The sequence below is a fragment of the Diceros bicornis genome, chromosome 13 (genome assembly GCF_020826845.1).
Source record: "Diceros bicornis minor isolate mBicDic1 chromosome 13, mDicBic1.mat.cur, whole genome shotgun sequence".
In the NCBI taxonomy this organism is placed as follows: Eukaryota; Metazoa; Chordata; class Mammalia; order Perissodactyla; family Rhinocerotidae; genus Diceros; species Diceros bicornis.
In genome coordinates, this window is record NC_080752.1 from 31,871,195 (window position 1) to 31,898,657 (window position 27,463).

Below are 27,463 nucleotides of genomic sequence, written 5' to 3' on the forward strand. Positions count from 1 at the left end.
TCCCTCCTGCTGGAGAACGGAATAAAAGCCAATTTTGCGGCGCTCCGGGCCCTCCGCGCGCCCTGGCGGCCCCCGCAGCTGCAGCCCTGTAACTTTAAACCTGGCCTGAGGTCATCGTTTTCGCGCGGGCCAAACAGAGCGAGGGGGCGGTCCTAGTGAGCCCCGGACTGGGACCACCTTACAGCGGACCTCTCTCCGCCCTCCTCGGGAGAGATAAATGCTGACTCCCATCCAAAAGTTGCCAGCAAAGTTTGGTGCTCCGGCTGCTTGCGCGGGTGAAGGAAGCTTGGGAACCCATCACGCGCTGGGACTTGCGCTCCTTGCATCTCCACTCGCGCTCCGCCGGGCCTGTGGCTGCAGAGATTTTTAATCTTCCTCCAGTTCAGAAACCAGCTGCTCGGCCCCCGAAGAGAACGAGTCAACTAAGAAGATGTGGAAGGTGCCGGTTCTGCTCTTGGTTTTGGGAAGCGCGTGGCTCTGGGTCCTGGCAGAAGGAGGTAAGACTCAGCAGGAGTCTGCAGCTGCTGGTGGGGACTGGCGAGCTGGGGCTTGCTGGAACGCCTGGGCCTGGCATTTGAGGTTGCCGGGGAGAGCAGAGGGGAGCCGGGAGTGCGTGTGTGCGAGTCTGGAGGACCCGGGAGAAGGAGAGACAGAGGCTTAGCTGGTGCCAGGTCCCAAAGAAACAGCTGAGCGGAGTGCAAGGAGGAGCCCCCGAATCCACAGGCAGCAAGGGTGGGGAGCAGAGGGGCCTCCCTCCAGGGCAGCCCACCTCCTTCCACCCCCTGCTCGGGGCACGAGCGCTAGGGCGAAGGGGTAACAGCAAAGAGCCTTCCACTGGCAGGTCTGGGCTTTCCTGCAGGGCTGCGTTCTGGGGGAACGCCCAGGGCCTCAGAAGAAACTGGCCCCATGGAGTCGGGAGGGACATTCAGGAGTGCTGGGGTTGGGGGAGGTTTTCCTCTGTATAGTGATCGTCTCCCTCCCGGGGCTGCCAGATCTTACACCCTGTGCCCCGGCATGTTGGACACACTCAGGCCCCATCAGTGGGGACCAGCTAGCTGGAAGAGGCCTCGGTTATCCTCTGTAGAGAGGACGGTGTGTGCGGAGAGGACTGAGGTGGAGAGGGCTCGTGAGTGGCTGAAGGAACAGAGGATGACTGTGAACACTGAGGGTTAAGGTGGTTTGGGGCCGTGTGTTGAGCTTGGTCAACAGCATCAATAACTGAGTGATGGTGACTCCTTAGACTTTTAACTGTCTTAGATCTGATGCTGCGGGCCCTGCCTACCATCACCTACATCTTCCCTTATCCTTTCGCTCTTCTTCCTCTTCTTACCTCTTTCTGCCCAGTGTGCTGTGTTGGAGGCATCCATGCACGTGTGTGAATATTTTATTTCTTTTCCTGGGGGTTTATTTTGTATCTGTTTTTCCAATAGAATATAAGCTCCCAAGGACACAGCTATGTCATAGCCTTGATCCCCAGGGCCAAAACAATGTCAAGCACGTAGTAGTTGCTCACTAAATATTGATTGAAGGAATTATAAGCTCACTACTGATCCTTGGAGTTGGAGGTTGCTGAGCCAAGCTCTGAAAGGTGAACTTTTACATTCTCCAAATTGAGGATTGTAGTCCTGGTGCCAGAGGACTCCTTCTTGGAGGGAGTGGTGTGAGGGAGGAGTGGACCTGACCTAGGCTTCTATAATTCCCTGCAAAGACAAAAATACCCAGCCCTAGGGAAATAACACAGGGTGTAGTGCTCTGTGCCCGCTGTCTGCTTCGGAGAGACCCAGCAACTCTCTGCAGGGCCATGGGCTATTTGTGATGGTCCTATCTTTGGAACTTCTCGTTCCTCTAGAATATACACAGCTCTGCATTTCAGTTACATTTCCCTTTTGGCGAGACAGTGTGCAGATGACACCGTTTTGTGCTCACCAGGGCAAGGTGTGGGAGGCCCCCGAACTCAGGCGCATCCCAGCTCCGCTCAAGACAGACGGCAGCTGGGCGGCATCCCCTGTTTTCTCTCTGGGGAGGGTTGGCTGTAATTATCTTTAAGCCAGTTCCTGAATGTCAAAGGTACTCCTACAGGGTGGCAGTAAACTTTGTCTGAGAAAGCAGCCACCATTGGTACTAGAAACTAGACTGCTCAAGGCAGAGGCCCCTCCTCCCCTGGCTGTGTTGGGGGCCGGCTGTGTGTGGATGCTGTGTTGCTGGGCTGCTGGCAAGGAGCTGAGGCCCAAGAGGGGTTTTGTCTGAGGATAATGAGTGAGGCGACTTGAATATGGATGAATAACTTCATTGAACTGGCTATTGTTGGCTCTTGTTGGGGAGCTGGGCTGGGGGTAATTATGGTGATGATTTTTATTATCCTTCTCTTAGGTTCCTACTCCCCACTGTGCTTCCCTCATCTAGTGTTATAATCTGGCTCGGTTTTATAATCTGGTCCCGTGTGTTGTCTCTTTGGATGTGAGTGGATTCAGAGGAGCTCTGTTGTCCACACATCTGGCACTTTCCTCCACTGTGAGGCCCCACCCTCACTCTGATCTTGCATCCAAAATACGTACTTCAGGGCCTCTCCGTTAGAAAATCTATCTTGTGAAATTCTGCAGGCTGCTGCTTGCTGCAAACCCACGTGTGCTTTTCCGGGACCAATCTACCCAGGATTAATCATGCGGTGCACAAATTTCCCCCGAACTCTTGCCAGTTTCGGAGGCCCTGAAATCTTCATGAGTTGCTAAGTTTTGGTTGCCCTTAAGGCATCTATCAAGCATTTAGTAAAGATCAGGTCTGTTAGAGCCTTTGTGAGGGAGGCCTATCCATTACACTGGAGTACATGCACATTTTTAAAAAGTATCCAAGCATGAGAAGGCTAAGTCGGGACATGGCGAATAGGGAGGAACCTGGCTGAACGGAGGTACGCGGCTCTTCTCTTTCTCTGAAAGGAGTGGCCCATGAATGACTCTCTACCACAGAGTTATAAAGACCCCAAACCTTGGCGTGACAGTGGATAGGCTGGCCAAGTAGGAAGGGCACTGCTTCCCTCCCATTCCCATCCCCTGCCGCGTGTGAGGAACGTCCGTTACCTCATTTCATCATGACAACTCCTTAAATTATACACTATTATCTTCAGAATGTGCCAGAACTGGGATTCGAAAATGGGTCTAATTCCAAAGCCCAAGCTTTTTTCACTACATTACATTGCTGCAAAAAAAAAAAAAAGTTGAACTTGAAATTAAAGGTTAACCTCACTTTAAGTTCCTTAAACATGAAAACAAAATATTTTAAGGTACAAAAAGTCCTTTACATCAAATACCATGATACTCCTTTAAGAATAAAAATGTCACAGTACATTAAAAGAAGATTCATAAATTCGTTCCCCAAATATTAATTAAGCGTCTCCCAAGAGCTTGGGCTGGTGCTCAATGCAGGATTTGAACCATATGCATGTTTGAGGGGGCACACCTGACATTATAAAGCGTACTCAGGAGTCTTCACCAGCAAGGCAGCGGACTTGTGCTTTAAATTCCACTGGCTTATCTGAATATTTGTCATATTTCTGGCTTCTAAGAGCAGGCATGCCAGGTTACAACTTGTGGAAATATGACGGGGGAGGGCGTGGGGAGAGAGAAGACTCGAATACCTAGCAGTGTCCTGTGAAACTCATGGGAGGAATGTAAATATGCTCCTGCCAGGCTCTCCAAGGCAGCCTTGTCATTCCTGCCACCCCGAAACCTCTCAAGGAAATACCCAGTGTGAGCGTTTTGTTGGAAGAGAATCATATGATTGGGGTGAACAGGGGTGAGGTGGTACTTCTAAAGCCAAGTGAACAGTTACTGAGTCTTAGGATTTCCACAGGGGGTGGACAGGAGACAAAGAAACTCTTTTTTTTTTTTTTTTTTTTAATGTGTTGTAGAGGAGGAAGACACTTTCCTCTACGTTTCTAGGTTCTTCTGGATGGTCTAAGAATTAAATTGACATGAGATAGACTAACAGGAGAAAATCAAAGTTTAATAACGCGTACATGGGAGAAACCCAGGAAAATTGAGTAACTCGAGAAAGAAACTCTTGATTGGACTTTTGAATTCTTTCCTTACCGATTTCTTGAAACTTTTGTGGGAAGGAAAGTGATTAGGCATTTTATCTCAGGGCTATGTGATGGAGCCAGGTTAGGGGACAACTGGAATTCTGCCAGCTTCGCCCACGGCAGGAAGACGAGGTGTCTGTTTCCTTCCCTCGTGTCCCATCCCGCCTGCTGATCGAAGCTCCGAGCTTCGACAGATAGAGTGAGCAGCCTCTCCTGCCTTTTTGTCTGGTCCAGTGCCTTCTCCTTGAGAATTGCTCAGAGGAGATGTGTTTGTCCTTTGCGGGGAATCATGCTAAGTCCAGAAGGAAACCTGCAGACCTGGGCACCTCATTCACCTTGTTGTTTGAGGAGCTACAAACTGAAATTGATAAGGCAACAGTAAATTTCATGGAGGATAAAAAAACAAATAAACAAAAAAACCTCGAAAACCAACAAACCTACCGAAAGGATAATCACCTTTCCAGAGGAGGATGTGCTCTGGACCTCTGTCCAGAGGAACAGAGCAGCCAGTGCTCCAGGTAGTGGAGAGAGCCTCGCGCTGAGCTGCACTGGGGTAAGTGTTGCTGTTGTTACATTTGTAGCAGGCAGGGGAATGCCAGGTTATGTAGAAAACAGATGGGAAGCAGGGAAGGGGCACGCAGGAATATGTGGAAACACATTACGGATGAGAATGAGATGAGAATGGCGTGTTTCCTGCAATTCATCAAGGTATCTCCATCCAGGAGAATAAAACAACAAATAGAAGCAAAGCTGTGATCCAGTAAATAGGATCTTGCCCAAAGATGGAGGGAGTCAGTTTGGCTAGAATCTGGAAGGGGAGAAAAAGGGAACAAGGATTTGATGACGTAAAACCTGCCTTGCCCAAGGAATTCATTTATTTAATAAATATTTATTGAGTAACTGCTTTTGTGAGTCAGGCAAAGCGAACGTTATTCCTGCTTGGAGCTACTCTGCGAGCTGTCATATCTGTGGGATTCTGATCTCTGTCAAGGTGGTTCTATGATGAATCAGGGGTCCCTGTCCTGTCACAGTCTGGAAATGTATTCCACCCCGGAGCCCCACCCTTTGCCTTGTACCTACACGAAACAGTGTCTCAGGTATTTTGTTATTGAGAAGGGCATGAGTTAGATAGCAAATATGTGTATAAAGCATTGGAAAACTATTTCCTGTTCTAAATAAACTATTTGGTTTCCTGTCCTCTTGTGAGTTTGGCTAATGTGAAACAGTTTCATCTCAGTTGGATCACCCCATAACAAGATTAAATTTCTGAGTCTGTAAAGCTAAGGGAACTAGAGTCTGGATGGATGGTGTTAATAGCAGTAACTATGTAATAACAGCTGGCATTTACCGAGCGCTTAGCATGTGTCAAGCACTTTCCAAGCCTTGTTTCATTTAATCTGCACAACAGACCTACAAGGTAGGAGCTATTTGTATTTTATAGATGAGTAAAGAGGCTCAGAGAGGTTCAGTAACCTACACATAGACAGAGCAAACAGCGGTGGTGAGACTCAAATCTAGGCAGCCCAACCCCAGAGCCCACGTCCCTAACCACTCAGCACAATAGCCAGCTAGGCTTGGGGTCAGGTCCACCAAAGACACCCAGAAAAGTCAGCCAGTTGATTTCTTCAAGCATCTCTTACAGCAGCAACACGGCTTATTGTTTGTTAGATACATAATTCAGATTGAAGAAGTGAATTGGTGTTAGGGTACTGAATTGAAGGACACTTTCCCAGCCCCCTTAAACGTTTACAGAGCACACGTGTTATTAAGAACTTTGAGAGTTAGAGAGGAAGCATAAAGTGGGACTGCAGCTCACAGAGGCCAGACAGATGTGTATGTGGTGTTTACATAAAAGAACATACGAGGCAGCATAAAATGACACGTCCTGAGCAGCGCACACCGTTATCTGCTGCCCGGAGTTTGGAGAGAAGATTCTTGTGGCTGGGGCAAGCTGGTGGGAGCCTGCTGGGGAAGATGGGACTTGATCTTGGCTGTGAAAAATGGTGGGGTTGGTTGGCCAAGGTGGCAGAGGATGGCAGTCCAGGCAGGAGAGTCTGCTTGAACAAATGCACGGAAATTAGAACAATGTGGAGGTTCTGTGGGAAGAGCCATGAAGGCTGCCTGGAGTCAGGGGGGTTGAGTTGGGGAGTGGCAGGAAATTGGGGAGAAGGATGAGTCCATGTTGAGTAAGAGAGGAGGACCTTTTTCCGTAGGTAATAGGCAATGATAGCAAATGGGAGCAGGGCGGGCCGTGAATAGTGGTTTTCAGAAGAAAAAAATGACGAGGGAGCCATATGGGATTGAATCTAGTTTATGGGACGAAGGTTGGGGGGGCGAGTAGAGACTGAGTGTGGTGACAACAGAAGGCAGGGGTGAGATCAGATTTTGGGGAATAGGAGCCAGCAAAATTCGCAGCTCAGTATTTCCTGATTTCTTATTATTCTTTCCTCATTTCCTGATTTCTTATTATTCACCTCTTACAACACTCATGCCTGTATTAAAATTTTTTTGTTGGCATGTAGTTCACATATGAAATTAACCCTTTTAAATTGAACACTCCAGTGGTTTTTAGTCTATTCACAGAATTGTGCAACCATCCCACTGTCAATTTTAGAACATTTTCATCACTCACCTCCCCCAAAGCCCCAAACCAGTGACAATCACTCCCATTCCCCCTCCCCACATCCCATGGCAACCACTACTTTGCTTTCTGTTTCCATGGGTTTGCATTCTAGGTATTTCATATAAACAGAAACCTACAACATGTGGCCTTTTGTGTCTGGCTTCTTTCACTGAACATGATGTTTTCAAGGTTCATCTATGTTGTAGCATGTGTCAGAATTTCATTCCTTTTTATGGCTGAACAATATTGCATTGTGTGGATAGACCACATTTTGCTTATTCGTTCACCCATTTTACAATCCTACCAACAATGCAAACGAGTTTCAATTTCCCCACATCTTCACCAACAAATCTTGTTATTTTCCGTTTGTTTTTTTTAATAGTAGCCATCTTAATCGGTATGAAGTGGCATCTCATTGTAGTTTTGATGTGCATTTCCTTAATGACTAATGATGTTAGCGTCTTCTCATGTGCTTGTTGGCCGTTTATTTATCTTTGGAGAAATGTCTATCAAATCCTTTTCTCATTTTAGAGTTGGGTTGTCTTTTTATCGTTAAGTTCTTTATCTATTCTGGATACTAGGCCCTTATCAGACATGAATTGCAAATATTCCTCCCATTCTGTGGGTTGTCTTGTCAATTTCTTGATAGTCCGTTGAAGCACAAATTTAAAAAACTTTAATGAAGTCCGGTTTCTCTTTTGTTGTTGCCTGTACTGTTGGTGCCATGTCTAGGAAGCCATTGCCTAATCCAAGGTCACAAAGATTTACTCTTATGTTTTCTTCCAACAGCTGTGTAGTTTTAGCTCTTACATTTAGGTCTTTGATTTATTTGGAGTTAATTTTTATTTATTGTGTGAAGTAGAGGTCCAGCTCCATTCTCTGGCATATGAGAAATCCACTTGTCTTTAGCACTCAGACAATTCTTTTCTCATTGAATTATCTTGGTACCTTTGTCAAAAATCAACTGCCCATAAATATATGTGTTTATTTCTGAACTCTCAGTTCTACTCCATTGATCTCTACATCTGTCCTTACACCAGTACCACACTGTCTTGATCACTGTAGCTTTGTAGTAAGTTTTGAAATCAGGACGTGTGAATTCTCTTACTTCATTCTTTTTCGAGAATTTTTTGGCTATTCTTACCACTATATTGTAATTATTTGTATATGTCGTTTGCCCCTTAGAGAAGAGAGCAGGACCTATGTCTAATTTAGCACTTAAAAGAACATGTGGTTGGTACATAGTAAACATTTGGCAGGAGGAAGAGGGAGGATGCCCAGTGGCCCAAGCCTTTTGGCAGGAATGACAGGAAGGCAGGTGATGGAAATATAAAAATCAGGTAGGAGGGATGAGAGGTTAGGAACCAATTTGGTGAGAAGAGTGGGAGTTGATGCACTCTGTTATAGACACAGTGAGTTGGGAGTCATAATGAGACATGCAATTTGATGTGTCTGATGGGTACCTGGGGAGATATTCAACTAAAATGGCATCAGCAGTAGGCCCTGGGGACATCAGGAGTAAGCCCTGGGGACATCAGGGGTAGACCCTGGGGACATCAGGGATAGGCCCTGGGGACATCAGGAGTAGGCCCTGGGGACATCAGGAGTAGGCCCTGGAGACATCAGCAGTAGGCCCTGGGGACATGAGGGGTAGGCCCAGGGGACATCAGAAGTAGGCCCTGAGGACATCAGGATTAAGCCCTGGGGACATCAGGAGTAGGCCCTGGGGACATCAGAAGTAGGCCCTGGGGACATCAGGAGTAAGCCCTGGGGACATCAGGGGTAGGCCCTGGGGACATCGGGATTAAGCCCTGGGGACATCAGGAGTAGGCCATGGGGCCATCAGGAGTAGGCCCTGGGGACATCAAGGGTAGGCCCTGGGGACATCAGGGGTAGACCCTGGGGACATCAGGAGTAAGCCTTGGGACATCAGCAGTAAGCCCTGGAAACATCAGCAGTAAGCCCTGGAGACAAAGTTTGCTGCCTAAACTCCCCATTCATCAGAACAAGAGGAGAAAGACTGCAAGGAAGGTCAGAAGAGATCCCCTTAGCTAAGAACAATTATTTTTTAAAAACCTACCGAAGCACACTTCAAACTCCCAAACCAGGCTTAGGATCAAGGCCAAGGGCAGCTAGTGGAAACACAGCCACATTCTGCACATTCCTGCAGGGCCTCATCCTCCTGGGCTCACAGCTGGCCTGTCTGCGAGCTGCATGGGTAGATGGTGAGGTCGGAGCCAAAGGAGCTTCTCTTTTCATTCTTGCAAAATCGGAGTCCGCTGTGCTGACGGCCCCGAGTGAATCAGAGGCTCAGTTTCCGAGCAGATGGAGAGTGTTTCCCAAACACTCCACCACCCCGTCAAGATGCTCTGCTCCAGGAAGCACTTCTAAAGCAGGCTGTGGTGGTTTGGTTCTTTATGTGCTAAGCAGTCCTCCCTATGAGGTGGCTTTTCGAACAGGACTGCGGCCCCAGCTGGGTTCCAGAAAAGTCATTACAGAGGTGTTGATTCCAGTCCACAAAACTGTGAACTCATTTCCTCTATTACTGAGAGCATCCTGCTCTTGGTTGAGAGAGAAACCGCTCCCTGGGTTGAGTAATCTTGGTTGAGGTTGTAATCAACAATCTCTAGTTTTGACACGTGAGGAGTTCTGAGCTCTGTTTGTCATTGGGGGTGAGCAGGTAAGTTGATTCACTCCCGTGAACCATGAAAAGTGGGAATCGTCATCCATCCATTCAGCTGTCAGAGACCGTGCTAGTGGCTGGGCCATAATTTACAGCAGAATGGGCCATTGCCCTCAAGAAGCTTCTAGATGCTAGTAGGGAGAGTGAATGCCAGTGTTGTCAAGTCCTGTGCTAATTTAGAGGAGATGACTTTCTCCTGGCACCTTGGGAGGGCTCTGAAGGAAGAGGTATTTTACTCGGGCCATGAAGAGCGGGTGGGGTTTGGATGGACAGTGATGTTGAGAGATGAACCTGCAGGTGCCCTTGGCATCCAGAAGCCCACAATCAGAGCAGCTTCCATCCTTCTCCAGCCTTTCTGTGTGGATTCTAGAGGCATATGAGTGGGAGCTGCGGAAAGTGACCAACACACGCGAAGGCTGTGTGACACAGTGGTTAGAGTGGGGCTTTTAGAGCCTGACAGATCCCAGTGTCACCACTTGCTGGCTACATGGGCAGTTTACTCTGAGCCCCATCATCCTCATCTGCAAAAGAGGATGATGTTGGTTTGCGAGGCTTTTGTAGAGGTCAACATTTTCCTATAAATTCAATAAGTGGTCGCCATTATTAAAATACCTACCTCGTAGATGGTCATGGAGATTAACTGTGAAGGTTTGTGAAGGGTGTGCAGTAGAACTCAGTTCCTTTTCCGCCATCAAAGGGGAGGGAGAATGGATGTGGTTGGGAGGCCTGCTGTCACATCTTGTAGACTGTATGTCCTGCTCCTTCCACCTGCCAGTAACTCTGTGAGTCCTCGCTATTGAAATGAAAATAAGTCCTCAGCCATCATGGGCCCCTCTCCATCCTTTATTGCCTTAGTTCAGCTGCAGAGACCTTCAGAACGCTGTATCCTGGGGCGCTGTGCATAACCCCACCCTCATCTCTGAAGTCAGGGTATGCTGTTCCAAATGTTAATGTGTAGCATTTCTTCTGATTTCTCTAGAGGGACCGGTGACACTTGTCTGATCTCCTCGGCCTTGACACGCTTCTCTTGGATTTTATGGGAGAAGCCACGTCCCCAATGCCAACAGCGGGCAGTCAAGTCTCATCATTGGCCTCGGCCTGCAGGGGCTGATGGGACCTGACGCAGTCAGTGGACAGGCTGCTGCTCATTGAACATCAAACGGCAGGGCAGGAAAGTTCATCCTCGTAGGATGCTATGCTGTCTCTTTCATCAGGGGAATATATTGAACAGCTCTTGGGTGAAGCACAGTGGACAGTGGCAGGAATATTATCATATAAGGGATAATTCAAAAGAAATTTCCTACTTGGCTATACGTGTACTCTTTGTCAGTCACTCAACAAACATCTGCTAAATACTTACCATGATGCCAGACACTGGGAATATGGGACAGTGTGGACTTTAGATGGCATGATGCGTGCCTGGAGGAAAATTAAGAGAGAGTGCATTTCTGTGGGAGGCTGAGTGACAGGGCTAAGCCTCCTAGGCGTTGCCTAGATTATCCATGGCCAAATTTTTGATCCAGTAAGCACTTTTCCAAGGTTCCGTGGAAAGAATGGGTGTGTGCAGAGGGGGAGCCCATTGGCCACATCAGTGATTATATGGACCACAACCCAGTGTCTGCCAGGAGCTGGGAGTCTGGCACAGAGCACTAAGTCAAGGATGGCTTTCAATATTGCAAAGAAAGATTTCTACACAAAGTCAGAAGAGGGGCCAGCCTATAGGATGTGAGGAGTAACTCAAAAGATGTGGTAAATAAAAGCAGAGTTTTTTTAACACCTTTATTCTGGTTGCAGAAACCCACTTCATGGGAACTAAGGAAGCACCATCAAATAGCTAAATCTGGGGTGTTTTGAATTGAGATGAAGGATGTACAAAGATCAGAGAACCTCAGTGATCACAGTGGGTGGTCTGCAGCGCACTAGAAAATGTTGAAAGTTGGCACCTTCCTATAGTTCTGGGTGTATTTATTTTCATGCTTCTGAGCACAGTATTGAGACATGATAGAAAAATAATTTGCCAAAGCCGGTGTCTGGGCAAAGGAACAGAAGCGAGCATTTTTATTTTTGTTTTCCAAATAGACATTTTGACCTCCTTCTTTTTTTTTTTTTTAAAGATTTTATTTATTTATTTTTTCCCCCAAAACCCCAGCAGATAGTTGTATGTCATAGCTGCACATCCTTCTAGTTGCTGTATGTGGGACGCGGCCTCAGCATGGCCGGAGAAGCGGTGCGTCGGTGCGTGCCCGGGATCTGAACCCGGGCTGCCAGCAGCGGAGCGCGTGCACTTAACCGCTAAGCCACCGGGCCGGCCCTTGACCTCCTTCTAAAAGCATTACTTCATCCCAAATGTCATTGGGGGGGGATGTTAGAATCAATTGTTTATTAATTATCCCATAGTTTCTCCTAAGGGGAAAACCAGAACTTCCTAAGATGTCGTAAGAAAAAAAAAAAGAGCATTCTACTTCTCAGTGGCCACAAAAATCCTTCCAAGGCCAAGTAGTCAACCGTCTTCAAAGGCTCCTTTGTGCATTTAGATGCTGGAGCAGCTCAGGATGCTAGAAAACACCAGCCAACATGAGATGCCTTAATCTCTTGGCTAACACCACAAGTTTTCTTTGAAAACCCCAAGGGTGACTCAGCTTGTGACTTCTTTATTTTGAAAATCAACTTTCCTGTTTCAAGATAAAATGCTGTCAGAGCTGCTTCTCCAGCTGTCCGATTCTGAAGCTTCAGGTCGGCAGAAAGAGGGCTGCGAGGAACTTCTCCCTCACGTGGGATAGAAGCGGGGCAGAGGCTCTTTGTCTAACCTTAGGTAGGGGACCTCTGTCGCTATCCTGATAAATCAACGTGAACCCAGTAAAGGGCTCAGCCTCATAGAGGAACATCCTACTTTACTCAGTCCATCCATTCATACCCTAAATGTTGTTATCAGCAGAGCTGTAACAGATGATAAAATGAATCCACGGCTCTGAGGTTTCATATTTATTTCTGACTGTTGGTGGGTAACGACTTCAGACGCTTCCTGGCGATTACCTGTCCAGCTGTTTCACCTCCCTACAGCCACTGTCCTGGTGCAGGCATCACCCACTCCTGCCTGGACGACAAATAGCCTAAGCGATCTCCCTGCTTCAGTGTGATCCCGGCACCTTCCCCGATATACACACTCCATCACATGGCACACGTCATGGTTTCTTGGACTCAGTGATGTCAGTCCCCTTCTCAGAGCATCCGCTGGCTTCCTTCCTTCCTCCTTACAGTGTGCCGCTGGACTGGCCTTCCACACCTCCCCAATGTCGTCTCTGACCGTCCAGCCACACCGACCACCCTGTTTCTCGAGTGTGCAGTGCCCCAAGCTCATTCTGGGCTTCAGGGTTAGTTAGCCTGGCTCTTCACCCGTCTGGAGTTCACTCAGTCATTCAACAAATACTTACTGAGTGCCTACTTGGAGCCAGGGATTTTAGGCAAGGGGACATTGAGATAAAACAGCCTTGTTGAGCTTATGTTCTAGTGGGACAGCCAATTAGTGAATATATAGCATGGTGGGTGGTAAGTGTGAGTGCAGGGGGGTACTGATTTCAATGGGTGGCTGGAGAAGGCCTTCCAGAGAAAGTGCCCTGTGAGCAGAGATCTGGTGGGGGTGAAGGAGCAGCACCTTGAGACTTTCTTGTTTGTCTGCTTGTTACTGATACCAGCTCAAGACAAGGTTGACATAAGGGAAGCCATATTGTAGAAAAGAAAAACTCTATCGTAACTTTGAATGACCTCTGACAAACTAACCCAGCTGGATATGCACGCTCCAGGAGATCTAACTGCTCTGTAGATTTTATGACCCCTGCTTGTGCAGGTACCTCCCAGCTGCGATAAGATGATAACTTTGTTTTTTTGAGTTCCTTAGGAATGTGATGACCCCCTAACAGAGAGTCTATGCTGATAGCCATCATCAGTGAAAACTGAAAGACCTGGTGTGGTGCTCCCAGTCTGTAACACCAGAAGGTCAATATTCCCAACCCCTTCCCCAATAACCCAATGGCCTATATAACTGCTGTAAGATTTCATGCCCCCTTAAGATGGTTCTTTTAGACATGAGTCAGCCATCTTCCCTCTTGCTAGCAAGCTGTAATAAAAAAAGTCCTTTGTCTCCTACCACTTTGCCTCTTCACTATTGGCAAGGCTTGTGGCGAGCAGAAGGCCCCACATTGGGCGGTAACATTACAACCCCCCTACGCCACCCCACCAATACCCGAATCCATAGAATAGAGACTTTGCCTTGTTCTCTCCTGTCTCCAGTGCCCAGAACGGAGCCCAGCACATAGCAGGTGTGCAGTAAGTGTTTGGGGTGTCAACACAAATAATCTGTAATCAACCTATAAATCAAAATTGGGATGAGTTTATTATGAGCCAAGCCTAAGGACCACATAGCTGGGGAGAGTACCTTTACAAAAGAAGGAAGCACTCCAAAGAAGTAGGGTGTTCAGAGTGGTTCTATACCGTCTTGGAACAAAGAGCATACATCACATATGACAGGATCGTCCCTTTTACAACAGTCATGAGATGCTCTGCTGGCACAGCAGGTCAGTGGTCACAAGGTGAACTCAGCAAGTCAGTAAGTAATCCTTAGTTTCTGGGAAGAGATGCTTATCCTTAAAGAAATGCTGATATGGCTGGGGGAGCCACATGTCTATCTTTAAGGGCATCATTCTTGGCTTTGGGACACTGTAGATGTTTAAAGCAGATGTACAATGCATGCTCAACAGGCCACGTCAAGCCTTTCTGGAAAAATAAGCTCAGGCTGAATTAGTTCTAAACCAAATGGGTTCCTCATGTACTCCAGTATATCCTATTGCTTGTCATTTATTCATCCGGGGATATAGACGTTTACCTGGAAGGTTCCAGTGTTGATCATTACTGCTGCCTTAATTTTTAAAGCCAAGAGGAGAGCGCCTGCTCAAAGAGATACAGACTTTTGTAAAGAAAATTACACCTTCCTTCTAATCTACCACTCCTGAAAGCTTAGTCCTAGAAGGGGATGCATTTGAGGAAGTCAAGATTGTGGTCACTAAATAATTAGATTGGAAGATTCTAACCAGATGGGATTTCATGAGAGGAGGTGAGATGCCAGAGGAAGCAGTTGCTTCTGACAACCAGGATTATAATTTATGAGAGGATGAGGGTGGGGGGTGAAAAGGAAGAATGTCAGAACCAGGGAGGGGGCAGCAGGCTTTCCAGCCCACGGCTGCCATGACGGCACAAAGGTGCTTTTTGGGCCCATGTTGGTGAATATATGGATGAGCAGTCAAAACACTTGGCTTTGCATCTGCTCACCAACCAGAGAGCTTGGTAAATCATTTAACTTCTGATCTTGTTAAAGAAAAACTATTCTGACGCTTGTTAAAACAGTTGGAAGGCTTTATTCAAGACTATTGCAATAGAGGAGCTAGGGCTCAACTCTGAATACAGCAAAGACAGCTGGGGATTTATAGCCAAGGAACAGGACTGGGACTGGGGTTAGGGGAGTGTCGGTGGGTGGAAACCTACGAAGAGGAGACATCAAGGGGAGGGGAATTCTTGCCAGACTGGACTAATGGGATTCTTGCTAAAAGCTGGCCAAGGGCTTAGACATCAAAGGTGGGGGATGGGGAACTTGATCAGGTATCATGGGTGGGGGATTCTCTCTAAACTGTCTTAGCAGGATTCTTGCTGAAACTGGACTCTGCAAGGATGAACACAGAAGCTTAAGGTCAGGGCTCAAAGGAGCCTAACTGAAGTTTGGTCAGGGAGAGGCCTTCGTCAGCCTCACTTTCCTCATCTGATAAATGGGGACAGTAATGCCAGTGCAACCCACCCACAGGGCTATTGTGAAATAAAGTCAGTGGAACACACCACATAAACCCTACGTTGCTGAACAAATGTGAGGGAGGGTGTTGTTATAATGCCGTGCCCTCCCACGTTAGGTAGAACCTACAGCTCGGAAAGACCTCAGCGCACTTCTGTTGAATTAGCCCTCCCTTCCTCCTCGCTATCTACACCCCATTTTATTCTAGCTGCATCCTTGGCAGTGATTTAACTTGGCAGCAGTCAGCTGATGTGAGGAGGAAGAGGAAGCTGATGGTGAGGGGAGCGTAGATTTAGGAATTGGCTCTGGAAAGAGTCTGCAGATAGACGGTGGTATATAATGGGGCACAGAGGCAGTGCCCAGGCCATTTAAGCTGGTCCTTGAGCTGAAAGGTTTTTCCCGTGATTATGACACAGTATTTGAAATGAGACATTTGTCTCAATGAGAGCTAGTTTTGAGGTAGTGGGGAAAAGAGGATTTATTGGAACGACAGCCTAATCTTTTGGGGGAAACCACAGTATATTCCCATTTTACCTCATACTTCAAAACAAACATGAGATAAATAGAAATATTAAGTGTAAGAACAAAACCATAAGGAAAATGGGGGGGTGAATATTTATATAATCTTGAGGTAGAGTTTGTAAGTGTGACATCAAAGGAACAAAACAGGCTTAATAAGTTTGATTAGTGACAGAGCTGCAACTTTAAAAAGAGGGATAGAAATGCCAACTGGTAAAAAAAAAAAAAATGTTTGTAGCATCTATTCCAAGGAATATGTTCTTAAGGCATAAATAGCACTTACAAAACTAGAAAAAAGATGAACACCGTAAAAGAAAAATGGTAACAAAAGAAGACATTTCTAATGGCCAAATAGATGAAACAACTCACCACCGCTAATCAAAGAAATGTAGATAAAACCAAAAAGTTGAGAACACTTATTCGAAAGATGTTTATCAAGGATTTGGGACTATTACAATACAATTACAATAACAGCATGATTTAACCTTGTATCTAAATTCTAAAGTATTTTTAAAGTAATGCCATCCCATTTAATGTATGTAAATTAGAATAAATTCTTTAGAGATATTAAGCTTTGTTGCAAAGATAAAAATGATTCGTAATTAGTGCTTTCACGCCAATAAGCGTGTCTTCCGTTCTTATTTGTTCTGGAACTTAAGAGGCTGTTGACACAAACAATCCATAATCAATCTATAAGTCAGAATTGGTGTGAGTTTATTATATGAGCCAGGTCTGAGGACGATAGCCCGGGGGCTTCCTTCCCAAGGAAGGAAGCTCTCCAGAGACAGGGGGTGTACAGAGTGGTTCTATACCATCTTGGAACAAAGAACATAGATCACACATGACAGGAATATCGGTTTTGCTGCTGTCACAAGATGCCTTGCTAGCACAGCAGGTCGGTGGTCACAAGGTGAACACAGCAGGTCCGTGGTCAGCAGGTCAGAGGTCGCGAGATGAGTTAAAGCAGGTCAGAAACTAATCCTGAGTTTCTGGGAAGCAATGCTTATCCTTAAAGAAATGCTGATATGGGGAAGGCAACACCCCTATCTTTAAGGGCATCATTCTCGGCTTTGGGACCTTGTGAATGTTTAAGGCAGATTTACAATACATGCTCAACAGGCCACATCAGGCCCTTCTGGAAAAAGAGTCAGGCCGAATTAGTTTTAAACCAGATATCTTCCTCATATACTCCAATACATCCTATTCTTTCTCATGTATTCATCAGGCCTTAAGGTAAAATGCTTTGTCACATCACCTTCTCATAGGTAGTATAAACTTTGGCCTAGCTTTTTTAAGAAAAACACACAAACAAAAAAATTCCAAAGTAAAATGATGAGTTGCTGCCGTATTTGGAAACTTCCATTGGTTCTGACCCACCGCTGGGTGAGGCTGGGTGTGTCAGGAAAAGGTGTTCATGTGAGCGTGAGGGGACACTGCCTCAGTACTGACACTGTTATTGTAGGTTCGTCACCGGGCTTGTATAAACAGTTGTGTGTGTTGCCTGCGCACGCACGTGTCTTAGGAGGAAAAAACCATTGCAGAGCAAAGGTCTCAGTACTTGATGTGAATTTCACCATTCAAAGGAAAAGGACTTCAGCCGCTGGCTGGAAACCCGGCAGCTGGGCGCGGAGGAACTCTTCACCCAGGAAAGCCTTCAGCCAAAATAATAAGAGGGACAATTGAGGATCTCTTGTTCAAGATCTGCTTTCCCAGGGAGCAAAAAGAATGCCGGGGCAGTGAGACAAAGACACGCATCTTAATCATGCGTGTCATTCATAAAACCCCCTTTGTCTATTCAGAGCGATTTTACTACTTGGCTCTGTGAGCCCAGCATAGAAAAGAACAAGAAGGAATTTTTATCAAGTTACGCTTTCAATGAACTGAACCTTCTATGAAAGAATTCAAACCAACTTCATTCAGTACTTGATTTGTTTTTAAGCAATGGTGGGTTTTGTTTTTTAAAGTTAGAGGATGCCATGTAGTAAGTAATTTTGCTTGAACAGCTCCAGAAAATATTTCTAAAACTGATGGTTTGTTAACTGTGCTCAGTCCAGGAGAAGAAGAAAAGAAAATGGGATACTTAGTGTTTTTAATAAGGATAACTTGCCTGGCAAAGCGATATTTCCCCTTGAACTCGATGAATACATTCAACATTTGCCTGCACCACAGAGTCATAAATTCTTGTGGGAGCTAATCGAGACCTCCACCCCCACCCCAGCAAATGGCCAGGAGGGGAGGCAAACCATTTGCATGCACTGAGGCATTCAGTTATTGCTAACTGGTGAAAGCTTTTTCTCCCGAGATGAAAAATAAATGCATATTCTTAAGAGGCTCATCCAAAGCCATTGATTGGCAGCCTTGGATTAGGACTCTAGATGCAAAGAGAGGGCTCAAGCAAATTTACTTTAGAGGTTTTCTCCCTCTATGCATCAGCAAAGAAGTTGTGATCATATATTTATTAGCTGTGTCTTCGGCTGAGCTGTCGAAGCATAGGGAGAAATAATGTATCTTAAGACAAGAACGGGCTGCTGACTTGAGCTCTGCCTCCATACAAACATCTGCTCTTTAATTACACAAAGAAGTCTCCAGGCACCCCCTCCCTCTTGCTCCTGGGATGTGTATGCTTGCTTATTTTGCAACTGTATTTAGTCATAGAATTTCCAGAGCCACTCAGCCTGGGGAGGGAGCCCGTGGCCAATGAGTCAGGTTTTTAACTTGTGAAAAGGATTATTTGATGAGTTGAGATGATGCTCCAGCTTGGTGATTAGTTCAGATCATTGCAACAGAGGTTGGAGAAGAGGCCACTGTTGTTATCTGCTTTCTCCCCTGGTGGTGGAATTCAACCTGCTAATCCACCCAACCCATCCCCTGCTCCTCCCGAAAACTTTCTCATGGGCACCACAGGGTCATTCGTCCAGTGTTAATGCAGAAGAGCCAGGGCCGAGGCTGTGAGGTCTCTTGTTAGCATGGCTCTGGGGGCACTAAGAGTTCTATTGGTTATCTAGGCAGCCTTAAGTATACTACTGACCTTCACCTGTAGACATTACCCCCGACTGCAACAACAGAGGTTGAGCTCTGTGTTATCTCTGAGGTCTGTGGTCAGAGCCAATGGTTCTAATCATTCAGGTAGACAGCAGTCTCAAAATTAAATGGAGCGCGAGCTTGATTTTAAAAAGATGGAGACCCCACTTTTGGACATTCTGATTCAGTGGCTTTGAGATAGAGTCTGCAAATTGGTATTTTTAGGAATCTTTCCAGTTGACGTTAATTAAGAATTTTTCCAGGTCTAAATGATGTTCTGTTAACCTTTTTTTTTTTTTTTTTGTGAGGAAGATTAGCTCTGAGCTAACATCCATGCCAGTCCTCCTCTTGTTGCTGAGGAAGACTGGCCCTGGGCTAACATCCGTGCCCGTCTTCCTCTTTATATGGGAGGCCGCCACAGCATGGCCTGACAAGCGGTGCGTCGGTGTGCGCCCAGGATCCGAACCCGGGCCACCAGCAGCAGAGTGTGCGCACTTAACTGCTACACCACGGGGCCAGCCCCAATGTTCTGTTAACCTGAATATACTAATTCATCGTATGACACGGCACCAGGAAGAATCTGGGTTGTTACTGAAAAGAAAAGGCATGCATCCCCCTGTTCAGCCTGCCTCGGGGATAGCAGGGAGGGGCTAGCTGCCTTGCCTCTTTGTATTTCCACCTTCCTTTGTTTTGCAACAGAGATAAGCAGGCCATTGTATGTGCCAGAGGTGAAGCAAGGAGAATGGTTTGTGGTAAGCAGGAAAGATGAACCCCACCCCCTAGAAAAATCCTCAAAAGAAATGAGAAAGAAGATAATGTGATTGTAGCTGCCCATTAGGTCTGCCCACACTATTTCCACCTTCAGTCCTGACTCAGTCTTTCTTTTTCAGCTAGCACACTCGGGCCAGAAGATGCCATTGTGACTACAGGTGTGGAAGATGACGTGGTGACCCACAGTGTGAAAGATACAACAGTATCTTTCCAGACCCCAGGTGCCAATGAAGACCATGTGTCTACTGGCTTGCCAACTCTGGTGAGTGTCACTAGGAAGAGAGGAATTTGCTCCATAGGCGTGCAATTACATGCAAGGGTATAATAAATATATATATATATCAATAGAATCCTCGGGAGCCACCATACAAAGGAATTGTTATGTGGCGTGCAACAAAAGCTGCTTCCCAGTTTCATCCAGCTAGCCAGTGGCTGGTGTGCTGATCTCAGGGGATTTGAGAGTATACACCAGGTTTCTCAGACTGATGAGGAAGTAGGTTGATAGATCTGTTAGAGCCCAATTTTCAATACAATAAAAATCTTGGATGTTGCGGCACTGTCTTTGCTATAAAAGTTTCTAAATACGTTATTTGCAATTTCTTGTCTTATTGTAGACTGGTAATAAACACAGACTAGAACCCATCCACAGACCACACTGGAATAGACTATGTGGAATCTCAATCAACAAATTCCTAACCTAATGAATTGTCATCAATTCATATGTGTCTTAAGCACCTGCCATGGGCAAGACAGGATACCAGGCTCTGGGAGGCACTGAGGAGGCATAGAAGCCACAGCTTTGACCCTTGAGGTGCTTATAATTCAGTTAATAACATTACTAATAATTTAGCCTAATAACCGAGGCTCCTGCCCACCCATCTGGCCTTGTTGCACTGGGTTCTCACTTTCTCTCTTTCAGCCATGTTGGCCCTTCTGACCTTTGAACTTATTCCACCCTAGACTTCTGTTTTCTCTGCTTAGAACGCTCCCCAGATCTTTCCATGGCTGACTTTTTCTCATGATTCTCAAGTTCAAATGTTATCTCAAAGAGGCCTAAAGTAATCCTGCCCCCTCCACCCTCTGTTCCCCCTGGGAGGTACCCTCTAGCCCTGACGTCAGCAAACTACCCACCAGATTTGGCCCACTGCCTGTTTTTGTAAATAAAGTTTTATTGGAACACAGCAATGCCCGTTGGGTTGAGAATTACCTGGGGCTGCTTTCCTACTGTAAGAGCAGAGTGGAGTAGCTGGTTGCAACAGAGGCTGAATGGCCTGCAAGGCTGAAAATATTTCCCATTTGGCCCTCTACAGAAAAAGTTTGCCAATCCCTGTTCTAGTCTGTTACCTAGCTTATGTTTCTTCAAAGCACTTAAAATCATGTGAAATTACCTTTTGTATTTGTTTCTTGTTATATGTTCATACCTTGCCACCCCATCTCAGAATGTAAGTTTCAAGAGGGCAGGGAATTTATATTACTTGTGTTATATCTTCAGGGCTTAGAACCATGCTGAGCACATAGCAGGTACTCCTTAGCATATTTTTTATTGTGTTAAAAAAACACATAACAAAATTTTACCATCTTAACCATTTTTAAGTTCAGTAGTGTTAAGTATATTTACCTTGTTGTGAAACAGATCTCCAGAATGTCTTCATCTTGCAAATCTGAAATTGTATACCCATTAAACAACTCCCCTTTTCCTCGTCCCTCCAGCCCCTGGTATCCACCGTTCTACTTTTTATCTCTATGATTTTGACTACTCTAAGTACCTCATATAAATGGAATCATACAGTATTTGTCTTTTGGTGACTGGCTTATTTCACTTAGCATCATGTCCTCAAGGTTCATCCATGTTGTAGCATGTGACAGGATTTCCTTCCTTTTTAAGGCTAAATAATATTGTGTTGTATGTATATACCACATTTTGTTTATCTGTCAATAGACATTTGGGTTGCTTCCATCTGCCAATAGACATTTGGGTTGCTTCCAACTCTTGGTTACTGTGAATAGTGCTGCCGTGAACATGGGTATGCAAATATCTCAAGACCTTACTTTCAATTCTTTTGGGTATATACCCAGAAGTGGGATTTTTGGATGATGTGGTAGTTCTATTTTTAATTTTTTTGAGGAATGTTCATCCTGTTTTCCATAGCAATTGCACCATTTTACATTTCTAACCAACGGTCACAATGGTTCCAGTTTCTCCACATCCTCACCAACACATGATTTTCTGCTCTTGTGATAGTAGCCATTCTAATGGGTGTGATGTGATAATCTCATTGTGATATTTATTTGCATTTTTCTGATGATAAGTGATATTGAGAATCTTTTCATATGCTTGTTGGTCATTGTGTATTATCTCTGGAGAAATGTCTATTCAAGTCCTTTGCCCATTTTTTAATTGGACTATTTGACTTTTTGTTATTGAGTTGTACGAGTTCTTTATACCTTTATCACACATATGATTTGCAAATATTCTTCCCATTCCATAGGTTGCCTTTTCACCCTGTTGATTGTGTCCTTTGATGCACAAAGTTTTTAAGTTTGACATGGTCCCATTTATCTATTTTTGCTTGTGTTGCCTGTGCTCACTAGCTTATTTGTTGAATGTTACATTGGTGTGACCTTTGGAGTCAACAGAACCACTTCCGAGTCTTGTTCTGTCGCTTGTCGGCTATGTGATTGTCTAATCTCTCTAAGCTTTGTTAATACTGTAGGACTAATAATAGGATCTACTTCATAGGGCTTCTCGTGGAGTAAATGAGATCCATCCACGCCCTGCAAAATGACATTTCAGTTAACATCAGACTGCATATACAATGGTGGTCCCATAAGATTAGTACCACATAGCCTAGGTGTGTAGTAGGCTATACCATCTAGTTTTTTGTATAAGTACACTCTGTGATGTTCGCACAACGATGAGATCACCTAACGACATATTTCTCAACATGTATCCCCGTCGTTAAGCGACATGTGACTGTATTTAAAAGGCCTGGCACATAGAAAGCCCTCAATAAAGGGTAGCTATTATTCTAATTGGGGGAGGGAGGGCATTGAAGGATGATACAACATAATACGTGCCAGGGAAATGTTACAGGGAAAAAGTGCCATTCAAGTTTAAGGGAGAGAAAGAATTAAAGCCTGGTGATCTGGTATTTTCCAAAGAATTAAGACCCTAGAAAGTCATGCTAAACATTTGGCATTCGTTTCTGGAGGAGACTTGATTTTATTCCTGTCCCTACGCTTGTTGTTTCTTTTTCTTTATTTATTTTCTTGTTTCCACTTTAAATTTATGCCATCATATATTTTATACATTTACCCCACTTTAAATCCTTTTCTTTTATAAGGCAGAGTATATATTTTAAAACATTATGTTTTATTTCTGTTTTGCCTCACTTACACCTCTTAATAGGTGCCAAGAAGTACAAAGAGTCCAGGCGGTCAGATAGAGGATCTGCCAACTGCAGGAAACACAGTCTATTACCCAAAAGAAAGCCGGAGCACCAGAACCCCAGATGTGGTCACCAGCCACACCGTGGGTAAGAAAACCAGTTGCCCCAATAGGGAACGATCTTCTTTTGCATAATCCATGCATTCCAAAAACCATGAACAAATGTAATAATCAATAGGGCACATGTTGGAATGCAAGAGCGAATTCTGAACCAAGCTTTATGTGGTAGGTTCAGAACTCAGTTTATTAGCTCTCTGAACACAGCTCTCTGCCTTGAATGACAACTAGTGATAATGCCCCTACGAGGGCAAGTTAAGTAGCTACTGGTGTCCTGTTGCTGACCCGAAGCTGATATCATGCTACACTCAGAACTTTGTGTTGACACCCGAGAGCATGAAACTCAGCCAACTTATGTAAATCTTAACCAATTCTATACTGATATTTGCCGTCTTATATTGAGTTCATGTCGGTCTACATGGAGCAAGGATCTTTTCTAAACCAGCCTTCCCAGGATTGGGGTTGTACTTGTGATTCATAGTTGGCACCTGCAGCAGTGTGACTAGAACACCTTGGAGAGAAAGTTTGGAGGAGGACTTTGGGTCTTTGCCATGTTGTGAAGTGTAGACCATCACTGATGAGAATAAGGAAAGATATTTGGCGTTACAACTTAGCAATAGAAAGAGGTAACTTTCTATTTCTAGAACTTCATTAAGAGAATTCAGTTGTTTGGGATTTTTAAAAAATATGCCTTATTTTTTTAGTAGAGAGGGATGGGAGAGCAAAGGAACCAACTCTCCAATAACTGCAATGAGTGCTTGCTATCTTGAGCAACTTTATATAAATCATTGAATCCAGATAGGTATATCCATCTTTAAATGAAACTAAACATAAAGACCTTGCCTAAAGCAGTGGTTCCTTACACCAGTTGCACATCTGAACACTTAGAAAGTCATTCTTTATTGTTTGATATACATTTCCAGACCCAATAGCCAATCTGGTTTTAAAAACTCTATAGCACTTCTGAAGATTTAAAAAGTGCTTTATATTTGTACATCCTTCTTCATAGCAGCATTATTCACAATAGCTTAAATGTGGAATTCATCGATAGATGAATGGATGAACAAAATGTGGTATGTACATACAATGGAATATTACTCAGCCTTTAGAAGGAAGAAAATTCTGACACATACTACAACATGGATAAACCTTAATGACATTATGCTAAATGGAATAAGCCAGTCACCAAAAGACAAATACTGTTGGTGTCTACTTAGATGAAATACATAAAGTAGTCAAAATCATAGAGACAGAAAGTAGAAGGGTGGTTGCCAGGGGCTGGGGGGAGGAGAGAGTGGGAGTTATTGTTTTATGGATATAGAGTGTCAGTTTTGCAAGGTGAAAAGAGCTCTGGAGATGATGGTGGTGATGGTTGCACAACAATGTGAATGTACTTAATACCACTGAACTGTACACTTAAAAATGGTGAAGATGGTGAATTTTGTGTTGTGTATTTTACCACAATAGAAAAAAAAAACCTCGGACCGGCCCAGTGGCTTAGCGGTTAAGTGCGCGTGCTCTGCTGCTGGCAGCCTGGGTTCGGATCCCGGGCGCGCACTGACGCACTGCTTCTCCGGCCATGCTGAGGCCACGTCCCACATACAGCAACTAGAAGGATGTTCAACTATGACATACAACTATCTACTGGGGCTTTGGGGGAAAAAATAAATAAATAAATAAATAAAATTATTAAAAAAGAAAAAAAAAGCTTCATAAAGTGCTTTGAAAATAAAGCCTAAAGGTCACTCCGAGATACTAAAGAAATAGTTAACATTTAAACACCAGAGAAGACCGAATAGGGCTAAGCAGGGAAAGAATCATCAATATAAGTGGTCATTGGGAAGCATTTCAAAATTTTGGAGAAGTATTGATCATTTGTAACCTGAGTTGACAGCGAATTAGCAGCAGAAAATGGAGCCTTCCAGGCTGAGTATTCTTTCTATCATACCAGGATACCTCTCCTAGTCTTTAAAAAAAAAAAATCTCAATTGCCTGGAAAATAGTCATGGTTATTTTCTTGTCCTGTCCCCTGCCCCACCCTGTCACAAAAAGTGTGACATATGGCACATTCCCACTGCATACATCAGTGTCCCAAGAAATTTTCACATATGAGTTAAAATTTAATTATAAGCACTTGTTTTTTTTTTAAGAGGTAATTTTATTAGGGCAGCAGATGTCTTTTCCATGAAACATCCAAGTTTGATGATGTTCACATGGATGACGCAGTCTCATGATTACAGTCAGTGTAATTGGGAGGGAGCTAGGGAGTATAGACCTAATAAGCTCTAATTTAGTAAGGAATATTCCACAAACTTTATTTTTGGTAATACGTTTTCTAACCAATGGTGCATTGATGTTGATAATGGTGTTTTAGGAGGCCAGAATTGGCAGTCACCGTGTTAAGACCTGATAAACAAATGATTGACCTGTCTCTTCTGGTAGTTGACAGCCAGGGATGACATTTTGGGAGTTGATTTGATGACACCTTTGTTCTGGGCAGGCCTCAAACCCAGCAGTCTCCCCATGCTTGTTTTATGATGGGATAGGTCAGTCAGCTGGAGCTCCATTTAAATGCTCCAGAGCCATGGGTTCAGCTCATGAAGGAGAGTAGAGTTCAGGGATGCCTATCCTGGGGCCATCTTGGAAAGGTAAAGACAGCCTTGGTACAAAGGGGATGACTTCTTTCAAACCCAATCATTAGTAAAAGCCAGCATCCTGTAGATGATGATTGGCTGGTTCCACCTTTGATTAGGAAAGCTATTGGACATCTGTGGTATTTTGCAAGTTGTGAACAAAGGTTCTAGGGAAGGGCCTGACTGATTCACTTCTCTCCATTGTGTCATTAAGTCAAGGAATCTTGACTTTTTCTCTATCTGCAAACTAGATAAACAACTACCACCTACAGGAGTTAAGGACTCATTTAAGAGTTTGATCGGAGAAACAAAACAAAACAAAAAAAGCCTTTATTTCTAAATAGGAAGTGTGTAAAATTATCTGAAAAAAATAATTTTATTACTTACTTATGGGAAGGCACTCGTAAATAAATGACTTACGCCCATACAATAGGTAAATGAGAATATTCACATTGTAATTATTGGACTAGGTTTGGCTGCAGATAGAAATCCTAAAATATCAGAAGCATAAACACAAAGGATATATTCTCTCATTCAACTTTGCCGGGCTTCTTGCTGCCCTGTAAGATCTAGATTTTGCTACTCAAGAAAAGGCAAGGAATTGATATCACGAAATGAATCACAATCTTGGCTGCATCTTCTGAAACTAGAGTTGCTCTCAAAATGAAAATCCCTCAAAACAGCCCTCATCACAGTGGAAGAGTTTTCCATGATTTTGACATTGGACCAAGAATCAACAGCCTTGGATTCTTTTGTTACCCAGCCTCTGAAACTTTCTGACCATTTATTTACGATCTCTGTGGGTCAGTTTCTTTGACTCTGCTCTCTAAACTGCATGAGAAAAAAGTAATGTACGCAAAAGTACTGTGGCCCCATAGGTCTGAAGAAGTGTTCATAAATTCAATAATAATAGTTTTGAAGACCAGGTCATGTCAGAGCTTGCTTAAAAACCCACTGATACAATTTATTTAAGAAATTATCCTTTGTTTGTGTTCTGCTACCTTCCACGTAGGGTAAATTCGTCTTTTGCCAATTGTTAAATTATAGTTATTAAATCCTAATAATTCTATATCATTACATCTCTTACAGGGAAAGCGGGTGGAAACACAAAGACAACGGTTGAGAAAGGTAGGCTAGATTTTGGTATCAAAATATTCTTATGAGAGTTAAAAAAAACAGGTTTCTTTGAACCTAATCTTTGTGATGAATCACATTTTTTCCTGGATTGTAGTCAACAAGAGCAAAACACAGAACCTTCTGAGAACAGGTTTCAAACCTCTTTTAAGACAGAAAAGGGAATTGCCTGTATTTGAAAATAAACAAACCACAAATGAGTCTATTCACTTAATGACAGCTATGGAGAATGGTATCATATCACAACTTATTGTGACTAAGAATGAAAATAGGGGCTAATTTAATAGCCGTACAAAAATGCTACCCAATATTTAACAGTGAAGCCACCCAGTATGAATGGTATGCTTGATAGATCCTGAAACCCAGAAATCTTTCCATTCATAAGACGAGATCAGAATAGCCCAAAGTTTCTCCTTTTCTAAGTCAGCTTCCGCTGGATACAGGAGAAGTGACATAGAACATTATTTTCTATCTGCAGTGGGGCAGTGGCATTGTTTATCGCAGGTGTATTGTTTATCTGGTGCTCATGCTTTTTTTCCCTCTCATTCAGATGGCTTGTCGACAGTGACTCTGGTTGGAATCATAGTTGGGGTCTTACTAGCCATTGGATTCATTGGTGGGGTCATCGTGGTGGTCACTCGAAAAATGTCGGGAAGGTTCTCGTAA

The 27,463-nt window shown here is 44.4% G+C and overlaps 1 protein-coding gene across 1 annotated transcript; it reads left to right on the forward strand.

Annotated features, from left to right (window-relative positions):
* The first annotated feature begins 225 nt into the window (after positions 1-225).
* On the forward strand, positions 226-27,463 carry PDPN (podoplanin). The gene is made up of 5 exons (XM_058552942.1): positions 226-497; positions 19,645-19,787; positions 22,935-23,061; positions 26,753-26,791; positions 27,348-27,463. The coding sequence occupies exons 1-5, from the start codon at positions 431-433 to the stop codon at positions 27,461-27,463; spliced, it is 492 nt and encodes a 163-aa protein (XP_058408925.1). The 5' UTR covers positions 226-430.

Bases quoted from the DNA above. Each gene is read 5' to 3' on its own strand.
- PDPN (XM_058552942.1), top strand. From the start codon at position 431: ATGTGGAAGGTGCCGGTTCTGCTCTTGGTTTTGGGAAGCGCGTGGCTC. The intron at 23,062-26,752 runs GTAAGAAAACCA...CATCTCTTACAG, and splicing joins GGTCACCAGCCACACCGTGG to GGAAAGCGGGTGGAAACACA. The intron at 26,792-27,347 runs GTAGGCTAGATT...CCTCTCATTCAG, and splicing joins AAAGACAACGGTTGAGAAAG to ATGGCTTGTCGACAGTGACT.